Genomic DNA, 13,266 nt, shown 5'->3' on the forward strand with positions numbered 1-13,266 from the left:
ATATGCACTCATATGAATGATTAACCAGTATTTACCCATGTAGTAAACAGTTTAGATCCTGCACACTGACTGGCATGATGACTCACTGATATTTACACCTTTCTAAATTCTTAAACATTTAACATTGAACAGATGTGCACTTTAAGGCTTTTAGCATGCTGATATAAATTACAAGTGTTAGCCAGGGGGGGCTGAACTTTAGGGCCATTTTGACCCTGAAGTCCATTAGCCAGATCATTAAATCTTTTTTTAGGGAAAAAGGCATGGGAAAGGAAAGGTACGTTGTCACCCTCGCTAATAATGAATGTTTTTGGGGTCTCGGGTGCATGTGAAACTGGCACGAGAGAGCTGAGTACTAACATGTCTTATTATGCATATTAATATATGTTAATCAGCCAGAAACGCCCCACCATAAGGGTACACGTCATAGGGGGTATAACTGTGGAGTCAGAGGGGGGAGAGGTCAGAACTTTACTTGGGAAGGGCATCAGACTGTTTTCATGTATTAGTTCTCTTGAATCCAATATTGTTAAATAAATACTTTGATTTGCTTTGAACTTCACTCGACTGGTTTCTGCAACTCTTCCAGAACGAAGACGTCTCCCCGAAGAGGGAGGGTGTATTTTGGATCTTTTGGATATTTTTATATTTTAATTACTTTGAGAACGGTCCAAAAGAACATTTTAATCTTCAACTGTAATAGTTATAATCAGTTATAAACAGTGTGTTCAGACTCAGACTGATCTACAGCACAGCGCCCTCTATCGTCTGTAAGAGTAAACACAGACTCCACTCCTGAACTGTAAGTTATATTCAGTTATAAACAGTGTGTTCAGACTCAGACTAATCTACAGCACAGCACCCTCTATCGTCTGTAAGAGTAAATACAGACTCCAATCCTGAACTGTAACAGTTATAATCAGTTATAAACAGTGTATTCAGGCTCAGACTGATCTACAGCACAGCACCCTTTGTTGTCTGTAAGAATAAATACAGACTCCACTACTGAACTGTGTTGTGTTTAAGTTTTGGTCTCTGCCTCTGCCCTTCCTTGTGCTCTCCCACACATGAATTTACAATTCCTCAGTGACTGATGATCCAGAGCTGATCCCTGTTCTTTTGCCTGTGTTTCTTTGGTGTATGTGATTGTGGTGTATTTAGATTCTCGTTGTGGTTTAGCTCTGTTGTCCCTAGTTGTCTCCATTGTTCTAATGTTCAGTTTACAGAACCGTATAAATAGAAGATACCTAAGATTAGGTACAAATAACACAAAAACATAAACACATTCATTCATTTATTCATTCATTGTTTGGGGCACACCTGGGCACAAGACAGGAACACACTCTGGAGGGGTGGCCAGTCCTTCATAGGGCGATACCCACATATTCTCTCACACACTCACACCTATGGACACTTTATAGCTCGGGTGCTGGTGGCAGCCTAGAGCAGAGACCCTCGTGCTCTGATCCTCGGTTAGAAAAACTCCCTCTTGGAACATGTATTGTAACCTGTCTATGAGAAAGGAGCCTGAGTGTGAGCATTTTGGTATTTACCTAAGTGGATGAAAGAATAGTTTACCTGCTTCTTTGGATTGGGAACTGGCTCTGACCGTTGTTTGTGCTTATGCACGAAATAACAGTTTGGAGTACCCAGCCTCCTTGGAGACCTTAGACCTTGGAATGCTGGACAAGACACAACCTGGTGACCCCATTGTTCTGCTGGGGGACTTCAATGCTCATGTGGGCAATGACAGTGAGACATGCAGGGGCATGATTGAGTGGAACGGCCCCCGATCTGAACCTGAGCGGTGTTCAGTTATTGGAGTTCTGTGCTCATCACAGTCGTTCTGTAATAAACACAGATTTTGAGCATGTGTATCCTTAAATACATTTTGATTCGATGACTGATTCCACAGTCAAAATATAGAACTGTGGCCATATGTTCTGGAAACTCGGGTAAAGTTAGGGGCTGAGGTGTCCACTGATCACCACCTAGTGGTGAGTCGGATCAGCTGGACAGAACTGGCAGGCCCAAACACTCTGTGTCTCCATTGCTGAGGCGACTGACTGGATCTGTGGCTGTAAGTTTGTTGATGCCTGTTGTGGTGGCAATCCCAGAGAGAGTAAAGCACTTTTCCACCAACATTTTTACAGAGGAAGCAGAGTTTAGGGGACGTCGGGAATGGCTCAACTATGACCCAGGTCAAGTTTGCCACGGTATTCAGAAAACTCCTTGGTGGTAGGACCCTGAGGGTGGATGAGATATGCCCCGAGTTCCTCAAGGTTCTGGATGTTGAGGTGCTGTCCTGGCTGACACTTGGACATTGGGGGCAGGGCTTCTAGACTTGAATACAGGGGTGGTGGTTAACCTTTTTAACCCCCCTGTTATGTTCATTTGTCAGGAAAAGCAATGGTGTTCCTGGGTCAGTTTGACCTGGTGCATGTTTAATTATCCAAAAGATGTCTGAAACCCACAAAATCATAGCAAGCAGTGTGGATATTTCATTACTAACTCCATTACTAATTATTCAATCAATATTTTGTGCAGTGGTGTTACTTACCTCTAACAGGTAATGGTTCAATTAGGATAATACACTCGTTTTGCATAAAAATACACCTTTTTTAATGTTTCACTATTTTATTACTTTTGAAAGACTGGCTGTCAATTCATCCTTTGACTTATAGACGCCAGCCAGGATGAGGAGCCCCAAATATGCATCTAAATGTGTTTTATTTAACGTTACACTTATATAGCGCCTTTCTAGAAACCCAAGGATGCTTTACAATCAACACTCATCATTCGATCCACACACACACTGGCAAGAAGCAGCAGCCAAATGCGCACACCATACTCTCAACCAGGAATGACTGTCCACCTGGAGGACTGCATTGGGCACTAGGGTTTCACCCAGGAAAGGGCGCCGATCCATACCTGGGTACATACACATTCAATCACACATACAGATATTCTTTCACATACACACTCATTCACTCACACCAGGACAGTTATGAGAAAAGCCAGTTCACGTAACCTCCATGTTTTTGGACTGTGGGAGGAAACCAGAGACCCCGGAGGATTTGTCATTCATTCATTGTCTGTAACCGCTTATCCAGTTCAGGGTCGCGGTGGGTCCGGAGCCTACTCTGAATCACTGGGCGCATGGTGGGAACACACCCTTGAGGGGGTGCCAGTCCTTCCCAGGGTGACACACACACTCACACATTCACTCACACCTATGGACACTTGAGTGTGTTTTTGGACTGTGGGAGAAAACCGAAGCACCCAGAGGATACAGGGAGAACACACCACACTTCTCACAGACAGTCACCCGGAGGAAACCCACTCAGACACGGGGAGAACACACAACACTCCTCATAGACAGTCACCTGGAGGAAACCCACACAGACACAGGGAGAACACACCACACTCCTCACAGACAGTCACCCGGAGGAAACCCACGACGATACAGGGAGAACACACCACACTACTCACAGACAGTCACCTAGAGTGGCACTCAAACACAACCTCCAGGTCCCTGGAGCTGTGACAGAGACACTACCTGCTGTGCCACCGTGAAACCCCAATATCAGAATTATTATAATCAAAATTGAACTCAAGATAGTCTTCCTCTTCAGACACATCCTCCTATCCCACTGTCATGATCAATGATGACTTCCAGAGCCTCCTGGACTGCCATCCTTTTGTTTCAGCTGGTCTTTTTGTAAAGATCTGCCTGACATAATGTAATGTTGGTAGGACTCCCATGCAGAGAATCTTTTATATTTTGCTCCTCTTCTATTGAGTGTCCACTGAATGTGGGTGGAGTCTTCTCATGAGGACACAAATGGTTCATGTCAAAAGTCATAACATCTGCACCTGGTCTTGTTCATTGGTGAGGACACATGAAACTACAAATGGATTGGTGCAGCATCTGCAGTACTGCAGACTGTCTATGGGTCCGTTGTGCTAAAAAGAGAGCTGAGATGAAACAAAAGTTCTTGTTTGCAAAGTGAGGACCATGCCTGATGTTAGCAGAGCAAGCAAGGGGAACTCAGAAGGACTTGGGCTAGGGTTCTGGGTGGCTTCTGCTAGTGAAAAGTGAACCTGGACCCCCCTTGAGATGCAAAATCATTGGTGAAAGAGGAGCAGTAGGGCTGGTGGTGAACAGGAAACCGTTTCATCTGTGTGAATTTCTTCACGAGAATGTGAGAAGAGAGGAGTCTGGGTGTGGTCCTTCTCACAAACTTATTTTGAGTCCATTCATTCATTTATTCATTATCTGTAACCGCTTATCCAATTCCTACCTGGAATCATTGGGCGCAAGGTGGGAATACACCCTGGAGCACCAGTCCTTCACAGGGCACACCTGCAGCACCCGGAGGAAACTCATGCGGACACGGGGAGAACACACCAACACAACTGTCCTCACAGACAGTCACCCGGAATGGGAATCGAACCCACAGTCTTCAGGTCCCTTGATCTGTGTGACTGCGACACTACCTGCTGAGCCACCGTGCCGCCCTATTTTCAGTTTCATAACTCAATATTTACCACACAATCTACTTCCCAATGCTTACATATGGTCATCTGCTTTTGGTAATGACTGAAATAATGACATGGTAAAAGCAGCCGAAATGAGCTTCCTCTGCAGGGTGTTTGGACTCACCCTTAGAGGCAGATGTGGCTAGGGAGTGGGAGGTCTGGGTTTCTTTACTTGGACTACCCCCACAAACCAGACCATGATGAGTAGTAGATAATGGTGTTGATGAATATATCTAAATACATTCTCTCTTATCATACATACATTTTATAATTTAGAATAGAAAATTAATTTTTTAAATAAATTTAACAGAGAGATTTAAAATGAACTTTCTTTTTTATTGTTTTATTTATTTTTATCTTTTGTAAATTAAAAATACATTTAAAAAAATATTTGTTTCAATGTTTCAGAAATTCATGTGTAATTATTATGGAACATGTGAGAAAAAGGGAAGAGGGAGAAAGGGAAAAAATGGAATCAAGATGGAGAGAGAATGAAAGGAGAAAGAGGTGTATAAAAAGGTATGAGAGAGAAATGGAGAAAGAAAGATTAAAATCAGAGACAGAGGAAGAAAATGATGTAAAGGTGAGAATACAGATGGAACAATGGAAAGAGAAGACAGGGAGATAAATGTGAGAATAGAGAGAGAGAAAAGAGTGAGATAAAAGGAAACGTGCTGAAGAGAAAAATATTTTAAAAATGTGATAGGAAAAAGTAATGTAGAGAAAGAAAAAGAGGAGAGGAACTACACACACAGACCAGTGTTTACTCTACCTCACACACTTGCACTGATGATCCACCCCAAACCCAGAACCCAGTGTGCAGGGGTTCAGTGAATGTGGCGGTGAGTGTGTGTAAGTGTGTGAGTGTGTGTTTGTTGGGGGGGATGGTGTAGAAGGACAGAGTGCCCTCCTCCCAGTCCAGATACACCCCCACTTTCTTAGAGGGGAAGGGAGGGGCAGGGATCTTAGTTTCCTGATTATTGTGGAACAGAGAGAAACTGTTCCCAGAGCAGATCAAACTCCAGGAGTTTTTATTGCGTCCAAATCTACACTCAGCTCCGCCTCCTTTTCTCCTTATTCCTCTGTACGACACGGAGATATAAACACCCCCGCTCCACTCCACTTCCCAATAACAGCGTCCACTGAAACTCTCCACACTCAGAACCTGAGCCCAATAGTCAAATCTCTCTGGATGATCTGAATACAGCAGATTCTCTTCCACACAGTCCACCTTCCTGTTTCCCGCCGACAGAGAGAGAGTAGTATGTGCTGTGTTTGGATCCAGAGTGAGATCACATGCATCTACACACACAATAAACACACATTAGAGAACACACCATCATTGATAGACAGAGGGTGAGAGTGATATAGAGAGAGAGAAAGAAACAGAAAAGTGGGAGAAGCAATAAGGGAGACAGTGGGAGAAGAATGGTGAGAGAACAAAGTGAGGGAGTGAGAAAGAGACTGTGATAGAAAGAGAGTAAAACTGAGACTAAGATAGACTTGTGTCTCCAGCTAGCAGCATGCTAACCCTTCTGGAAACACATCACCAGTTAGCACCATGCTAAAATTGTGAAAATATTGTGAAATCTATCACTGGTGTATCAGATGCATCACATTTATGATGTAATACTGCTGTGATTTGTGTGGCAGAGAGTAACATGTTTCGGAATGGACAATAAGTAGCTGCAGGCAGCAATAACATATCTAGCTTTGACAACCTTATTGTGGTGATGTTTCAATAACATTCCAGCCCAATTGTTGTCATGCTGAATCGTATGATGAAAATGTTTGAACAGGTCCTGGATAATATACAGAAAAAGAGTGCTTAGGCATCTACCCAGAAACTGTCATGACAACATAACAACATGTGTGTGTGATAGGAATTTGGTTGCTCTTCGAGGAAATGCACAGTTCAGTACAATGGATCTAACCTCTGGTTTATACATGTCACTTTAGGAGGATGACAGAAGGTACCCCACTATATAGGAGCCTATATGACCGCAGGTTCATATGTCGATGATGAAAGATGATGAACATATTCAGTTAAAGAGAGACAATGAGGTGGAGGGAGGTTAAGGGAGAGACAAAAATAATGATAGATTGATAGATAGAGAAGTAAAAAGACAGAAAGGGAGAGAGAGGAAACAAATGGTAAAGTAAAAGAGAATGTGGAAGACAGAGGGAGAGCATGATACTTACATTTTGTCAGACTGGATTTGATCCACTTCTGCCCTGAATTCTCCATCCTGAAACACACACACACACACAGAGGACAGAGTGTGATGACACCAAAGTAATATATCTGTCCTGATGAGTTTGTGCTGGTCTTTGTCCAGATGGAGGAAGTAGGTCATACTAATGTCCCCTTTATTCTCAAAGAGCTTTTAGAGGAGACATTAGTAAAAGGAAAAAGGCGTGGGAAGGGACTGCTGAGAGTGACAACGTTGCTGAAAATGTGTTGGAGGAGAGAGGTGGATGACTTTGGCCTGGACACAGGTGATCAGTGGCACAGATGCACTCAGGGCTTTTATATTTTTACCTGGAAAAACATACTGGAGAGTAAGAGACTCTCAGGTGTATTCTCTCAGCATTATTCTGTCAATTCTTTACATAATCTGATTCTCTCTCTCTCTCTCTCTCTCTCTCTCTCTCTCTGTCTTTCTCTCTTCATACCTGAGAGTCTGTAGACTGCAGTGTGTATCAATGAGCAGTTTCTCTCCAGACTCTCCTGGGTGATTGTAGGTCAGATCCAATTCTCTCAGGTAGATGGGGTTTGATTTCAGAGCTGAAGCCAGAGAAGAACAGCCTTCCATAGTTATTAAACAACCAGATAATCTAGAGAAGAATGTAGTGAAAGAAGATTCACCAAACACAACTACACATATGTCATCTCGTAAATGAAACTCATTTTGTGACATATTCCTGATTGTTAACAATATGTTTACATTACATTAATTACATTCACTTTTGTTAAAATTATACATAAACAAGAATAAAATATAAATAAAAATATACATTTGTACAAAGACAACAAAACATTACACACAAAAATAGTAATTAAATTTAGATCCTAATAAAAAAATATGTTCTAGTTACAAACACAACACTGGAATGAAATTAAAGCTTTCTGCATAGAACTCTGCACTTGTTTCACTGGTATAAATTTATCTCAAATAAAAACAATTTTGTCATTATATGTAATGATTAAATCTAAAGGTAATGTCTAGAGATAAAGTAAAGTCTTTTAAAATACAGGAAGAACATAAAGAACACAGGAAATCAGTGGTGTGTAGTAGTTCAGTAACCCGGTAAAACCAGCTGTTTGTGACAGACGGCTCTGTTCACTGGATTAGTAATCTGTTTTGATAATAAAATTTATATCATAGAAGCACTGAGATTAACAGCTGAACATGATCCTTTGAGAAATGAATGTTTACCGGAGAATCTCCAGTTTACAGTGTGGACTCTTCAGTCCTTCAGAGAGCTTCTGCACTCCTGAATCCTGCAGGTCATTGGTACTGAGGTCCAGTTCTCTCAGAGAGCAGTTTTCTGACTGTAGAGCTGAACCCAGACTTTCACAAGAATTTTCCCTCAAATCACACAAGGCTAGTCTAAAACCAGAGGAAATATTTTACAGAACACCCACACAGAATTAGCCCTTTAATGTCCAGGGCTCACTGGTTTTTACATTAGAATAAGCCTGGGACACTATAGGGTAGATTACATTTTTGATTATTTTTCACTTAAAAGTCTTAGTCACCCTACTAAACTGAAATGAAACTTATTTATTTTCTTATAACTTCATGGAAAATAAGAAATTAATGATAATTTAATTATTTTTGTCTTATTCAGTGTAATATAACAGTTTTGCATAATTTAAAAAATAATACTTAAACTTTATCATTACAAGTTTATCGAAAATAATAATTTAAGTAATTTTGTTCCTTCGCATTCAATATCATTTTATATAACATAAGTAAAAGAAATGTGTGGTTGTATGAGTGAATGTCCTAAAACTTTATCTGTAATGCAGCTTAAATCACACAGTAGTCTTTGACGATTACCTTACAATGTGTTCTCAGGTGTTAGTTTTAAACATGTAATTAATTCCTAGAAAGCTAACCTGAGGATCTCTAGTTTACAGTGTGAACTGTTCAGTGCATCACAGAGTTTCTCCACTCCTGAATCCTGCAGGCCATTGTGAGTGAGGTCCAGTTCTCTCAGACAGCAGGTCTCTGATTGTAGAGCAGACAGGAGATACTCACATGACATCACTGATAGATTACAGATGACTAATCTGTAAAACAATATGGGAGAGAATATCAGAAGGAAATCATATGGACTGTCCAGTAGTATGTGCTCTGTCTGTTTGTGTGTGTTTTCTCTCCCACACCTTAAAATTCACTTTCAGTGTGTTCCAATTGAAATAAATTATATGGTCTTTTTTATCTTTGTGTGACCTTTTGTTATCCCTCTCATAGTCCCATCCCCCATTCCCACCAATCATATCATACCCCTCCTTTCACACCTCTTCTTAACCTTCCTTCCTTGAAATAACCACAGCCAGCCGGCAGAAGTTCAACGAGATTTCATATGAGCTACGTCTTAGTCATAATATATGTACATCCCCTTGCACTACAAAGAGCTAAATAAAACCATCTACCACCCTACAGTTTATAGAAAACCTCCAAAAACTATCAACCCCAGTTTGCACTCCATTAGTCCCAAAGGAGCTAAATGTACTAACTGATTATTTAGAAAATACCTTTGCATCTACAATATCAGTCAAATGTCTTCTCATTCAATGGTTTTACTTTTTTTTTCTACATTGTAAATTAATGTGGAAGACATTAAAACTATGGGAATATGTAGTAAACAGATAAAGTGTCAAACAAACCAGAATTTGTTTTATACTTTAGACTCTTCACAGTAGCCCTTCTTTGATGACAGCTTTGCACACTCTTGCTGTTCTTTAAGTCAGCTTCATGAGGTCATCACCTGGTGAAAAGCTGTGGCCTCATTGAGAGTTATTTTGTAGAACTGCTCCCTTTTTAATGTGTTTGAGACCTTAACTGGGGTTGTGCAGGGGTAGGGGTTGGTACACAGCTCTATACAATCACTAATTAGCGGATGTGTGCGAACTTTGGCTGGTACTGTATTTCAGATAATGTGGCGTCACTTAAAATGAAAAGGATAGGACCGACCTCACGGTACAATGACCTGTACCTTAATACTAGTGAAGTTTTTATGGAATTTTTAATAATAAAATCTAAAATATTACACAACAAATTCAACCCACAATATTTAATCTGACTTAGCTGTCATCTAAATGTGACTGATATAAAACAATGTAGTTTTAGAAGAAAGGCTGGAAATTTGTACCCACTCCCACAGCTAGAACTAGTCTTTGTACAATTTAAATTGTACAAAAAATTGTACAACTAGATTGTACAACTAAATTGTACAATTTGCACACAATGCAATTCCCTCAAAATACTCAAAGATTTACTACCAGTTACAATTAGTCCCCTTTTAAGAGATCTTGATGCAACTGATTTGTCTATTTCTAACCTGACATTTATATCTAAGATCTTAGAAAAGGCTGTGTCCCAACATCTTGGTTCATACCCAGCTAGCAAAATTGTATCCATCCACACATGGGCCAAATCATGCATGTCAGAACAAAAAGCACTCTGCAGGGTTTACACATCACCATTTAAAACCTACTCTCCACCGTTGGATCCCGGCCTGAGACAACATTACCAAATGTCCCCACAGTTATCCATCTCTCAGTTTATAAACTGTAGCCATTGATTTGTAATCCATATTCCCTGTTTTGTAAACTGAATCCATGACCTCAGACTTTGTTAACTGTACCTACAGATATGTATATTAGTAGTCGTTTAATATTAATTTCAATTAATACAATTTTTTGAGATGATTTACATCAACCAATGTCTGTACTCAAGGCAGACATTCAAAAATGCCTCATTTATTTAATTAATTATGTTAAGTATGTTTGTGTATGTGTAGATAGATAAATAGATACACACACACACACACCCTGATTAGCCATAACATTAAATGCACCTTCTTGTGTCTACATTTTTCGTCCATTTTATCAGCTCAACTGACCATACACTTGCACTTTTTAAGATATTTACAGATACAGGCTGTAGTCTATCTGTTTTTCTGCTTAGTTTTTTATCCACCTTTTGTGCTGTTCTTCAGTGATCTGGACCCCCACAGAGCAGGTATTATTTGGGTGATGTATGATTGTCAGCACTGCAGTGACGCTGATATGGTGGTGGTGTTGTTAGTGTGTATTGTACAGGTGTAAGAGAATCAGACATATCAGTGCTGCTGTGTCCACTCACTGTTCACTCTACTGGATACACCGCTCTTGTTGGTCCAATTTCTAGATGTAAAGTCAAAGACAATAACTCAAATGTTGCTGTGTTAGTATCCTCTAGTCCTTCATCAGTGCCCACAGGATGCTGTTTTTTTTTTTTGTATTTTTTTTGGTTGGTTGATTATTCTCAGCCCACACTAACACACCACCACCACATCAGCGTCACTGCAGTGTTAGTAATTTTTAATTAAACAGTAATAATTTTGTAAAATAAAGTCCAAATCATAAAATTCCTTGCTATACTTTCCCATAAGTCAATCAAAAATATACACAGAACACATCAAACACACTCTCAACACACACACAGATATCTAAATGTTGAGTTTATCGGTTTTTCCTATGCTCCTGATCTTCAAACATAGCAGCCCTTTTTATTTTAGTTTGTGAAATCTGGTTTGGACAGGACGCACTCCATGGGAAATGGCAGGTTCCAGACTGCCAGGAAGAGGATGCAGTAAAATAATGTGGAGTCTCTTACAGGCACAAACATGTCCTGTTTTATGTTTATTGGGGTTTTAATGGACTAATATCTCCTGTTTTAGTGTAGATGAGTGTTTATTGGTGTTTTTATGGACTAATGTCTCCTGTTTTAGTGTAGATGAGTGTTTATTGGGGTTTTAATGGACTAATATCTCCTGTTTTAGTGTAGATGAGTGTTTATTTGGTTATTTTATGGACTAATATCTCCTGTTTTAGTGTAGATGAGTGTATATTGGTGTTTTTATGGACTAATGTCTCCTGTTTTTGTGTAGATGAGTGTTTATTGGGGTTTTAATGGACTAATATCTCCTGTTTTGGTGTAGATGAGTGTTTATTGGGTTATTTTATGGACTAATATCTCCTGTTTTAATGTAGATGAGTGTTTATTGGGGGGTTTATGGACTAATATCTCCTGCTTTAGTGTAGATAAGTGTTTATTTGGGCTTTTATGGACTAATGTCTCCTGTTTTAGTGTAGATGAATGTTTATTGGGGTTTTAATGGACTAATATCTCCTTTTTTACTGTAGATGAGTGTTTATTTGGTTATTTTATGGACTAAAATCTCCTGTTTCAGTGTAGATGAGTGTTTATTGGGGTTTTTATGGACTAATATCTCCTGTTGTAGTGTAGATTAGTGTTTATTGGGGTTTTAATGGACTAATATCTCCTGTTTTAGTGTAGATGAGTGTTTAATGGAGTTTTAATGAGACATTAGTCCATGTTTTAGTGTAGATGAGAGTTAAGTCGGGTTTTAATGGACTAATAACTCATGTTTAATGTAGATTAATGTTTATTGGGTTATTTTATGGACTAATACCTCCTGTTTTAGTGTAGATTAGTGTTTATTTGGTTATTTTATGGACTAATCTCCTGTTTTAGTGTAGATGAGTGTTTATTGGTGTTTTTATGATTAATGTCTCCTGTTTTAGTGTAGCTGAGTGTTTATTGGGGTTTTAATGGACTAAAATCTCCTGTTTTAGTGTAGATGAGTGTTTATTGGTGTTTTTATGGACTACTATCTCCTGTTTTAGTGTAGATTAATGTTTATTGGGGTTTTAAGGGACTAATATCTCCTGTTTTAGTGTAGATGAGAGTTAATTGGGGTTTTAATGGACTAATATGTCCTGTTTTAATGTAGATTAATGTGTATTCGGTTATTTTATGGACTAATATATCCTGTTTTAGTGTAGATGAGTGTTTATTGGGGATTTTATGGACTAAAATCCACTGTTTTAGTATAGATGAGTGTTTATTGGGGTTTTAATGAGACATTAGTCCTTCTTTTAGTGTAGATGAGAGTTAATTGGGGATTTAATGGACTAATATCTCCTGTTTTAATGTAGATGAATGTTAATTGAGGTTTTTATGGTCTAATATCTCCTGTTTTAGTGTAGATGAGTATTTATTGGGTTATTTTATGGACTAAAATCCACTGTTTTAGTATAGATGAGTGTTTATTGGGGTTTTAATGAGACATTAGTCCTTCTTTTAGTGTAGATGAGAGTTAATTGGGGTTTTAATGGACTAATATCTCCTGTTTTAATGTAGATTAATGTTTATTGGGTTTTTTATGGACTGATATCTCCTATTCTAGTGTAGAGGAGTGTTTATTGGGGTTTTAATGGACTAATGTCTCACATTTTAATGTAGATGAGAGTTAATTGGGGTTTTAATGGACTAATATCATTTTAATAGACTAGCAGCCTTTCCTTGTATGTTAGGTCTGCATTTTGTTCCTACTTTATATGGCTTAGCTTTCAACTCTTCTCTTTGATTGAGTTGGTCTTTGTTTTTGTCTTAAAGTCAATGTGCTGTGTGTTTGTATTGT

At 39.2% G+C, this 13,266-nt stretch overlaps 1 protein-coding gene across 1 annotated transcript in view; it reads right to left on the reverse strand.

Annotated features, from left to right (window-relative positions):
• Nucleotides 1-5,100: 5,100 nt before the first annotated feature.
• LOC136699842 (butyrophilin subfamily 3 member A1-like) overlaps nucleotides 5,101-13,266 on the reverse strand; it is a 45,097-nt gene continuing 36,931 nt past the window's right edge. The window contains exons 8-12 of the mRNA XM_066674870.1: nucleotides 8,669-8,842; nucleotides 7,983-8,156; nucleotides 7,219-7,380; nucleotides 6,745-6,791; nucleotides 5,101-5,844 (exon numbers count right to left, since the gene is read on the reverse strand). Coding sequence (XP_066530967.1) covers nucleotides 5,306-5,844; nucleotides 6,745-6,791; nucleotides 7,219-7,380; nucleotides 7,983-8,156; nucleotides 8,669-8,842 — 1,096 coding nt within the window. The 3' untranslated portion in view covers nucleotides 5,101-5,305. The remainder of the gene's footprint in view (nucleotides 5,845-6,744; nucleotides 6,792-7,218; nucleotides 7,381-7,982; nucleotides 8,157-8,668; nucleotides 8,843-13,266) is intronic.

Source organism: Hoplias malabaricus, chromosome 6, assembly GCF_029633855.1.
Source record: "Hoplias malabaricus isolate fHopMal1 chromosome 6, fHopMal1.hap1, whole genome shotgun sequence".
NCBI lineage: Eukaryota > Metazoa > Chordata > Actinopteri > Characiformes > Erythrinidae > Hoplias > Hoplias malabaricus.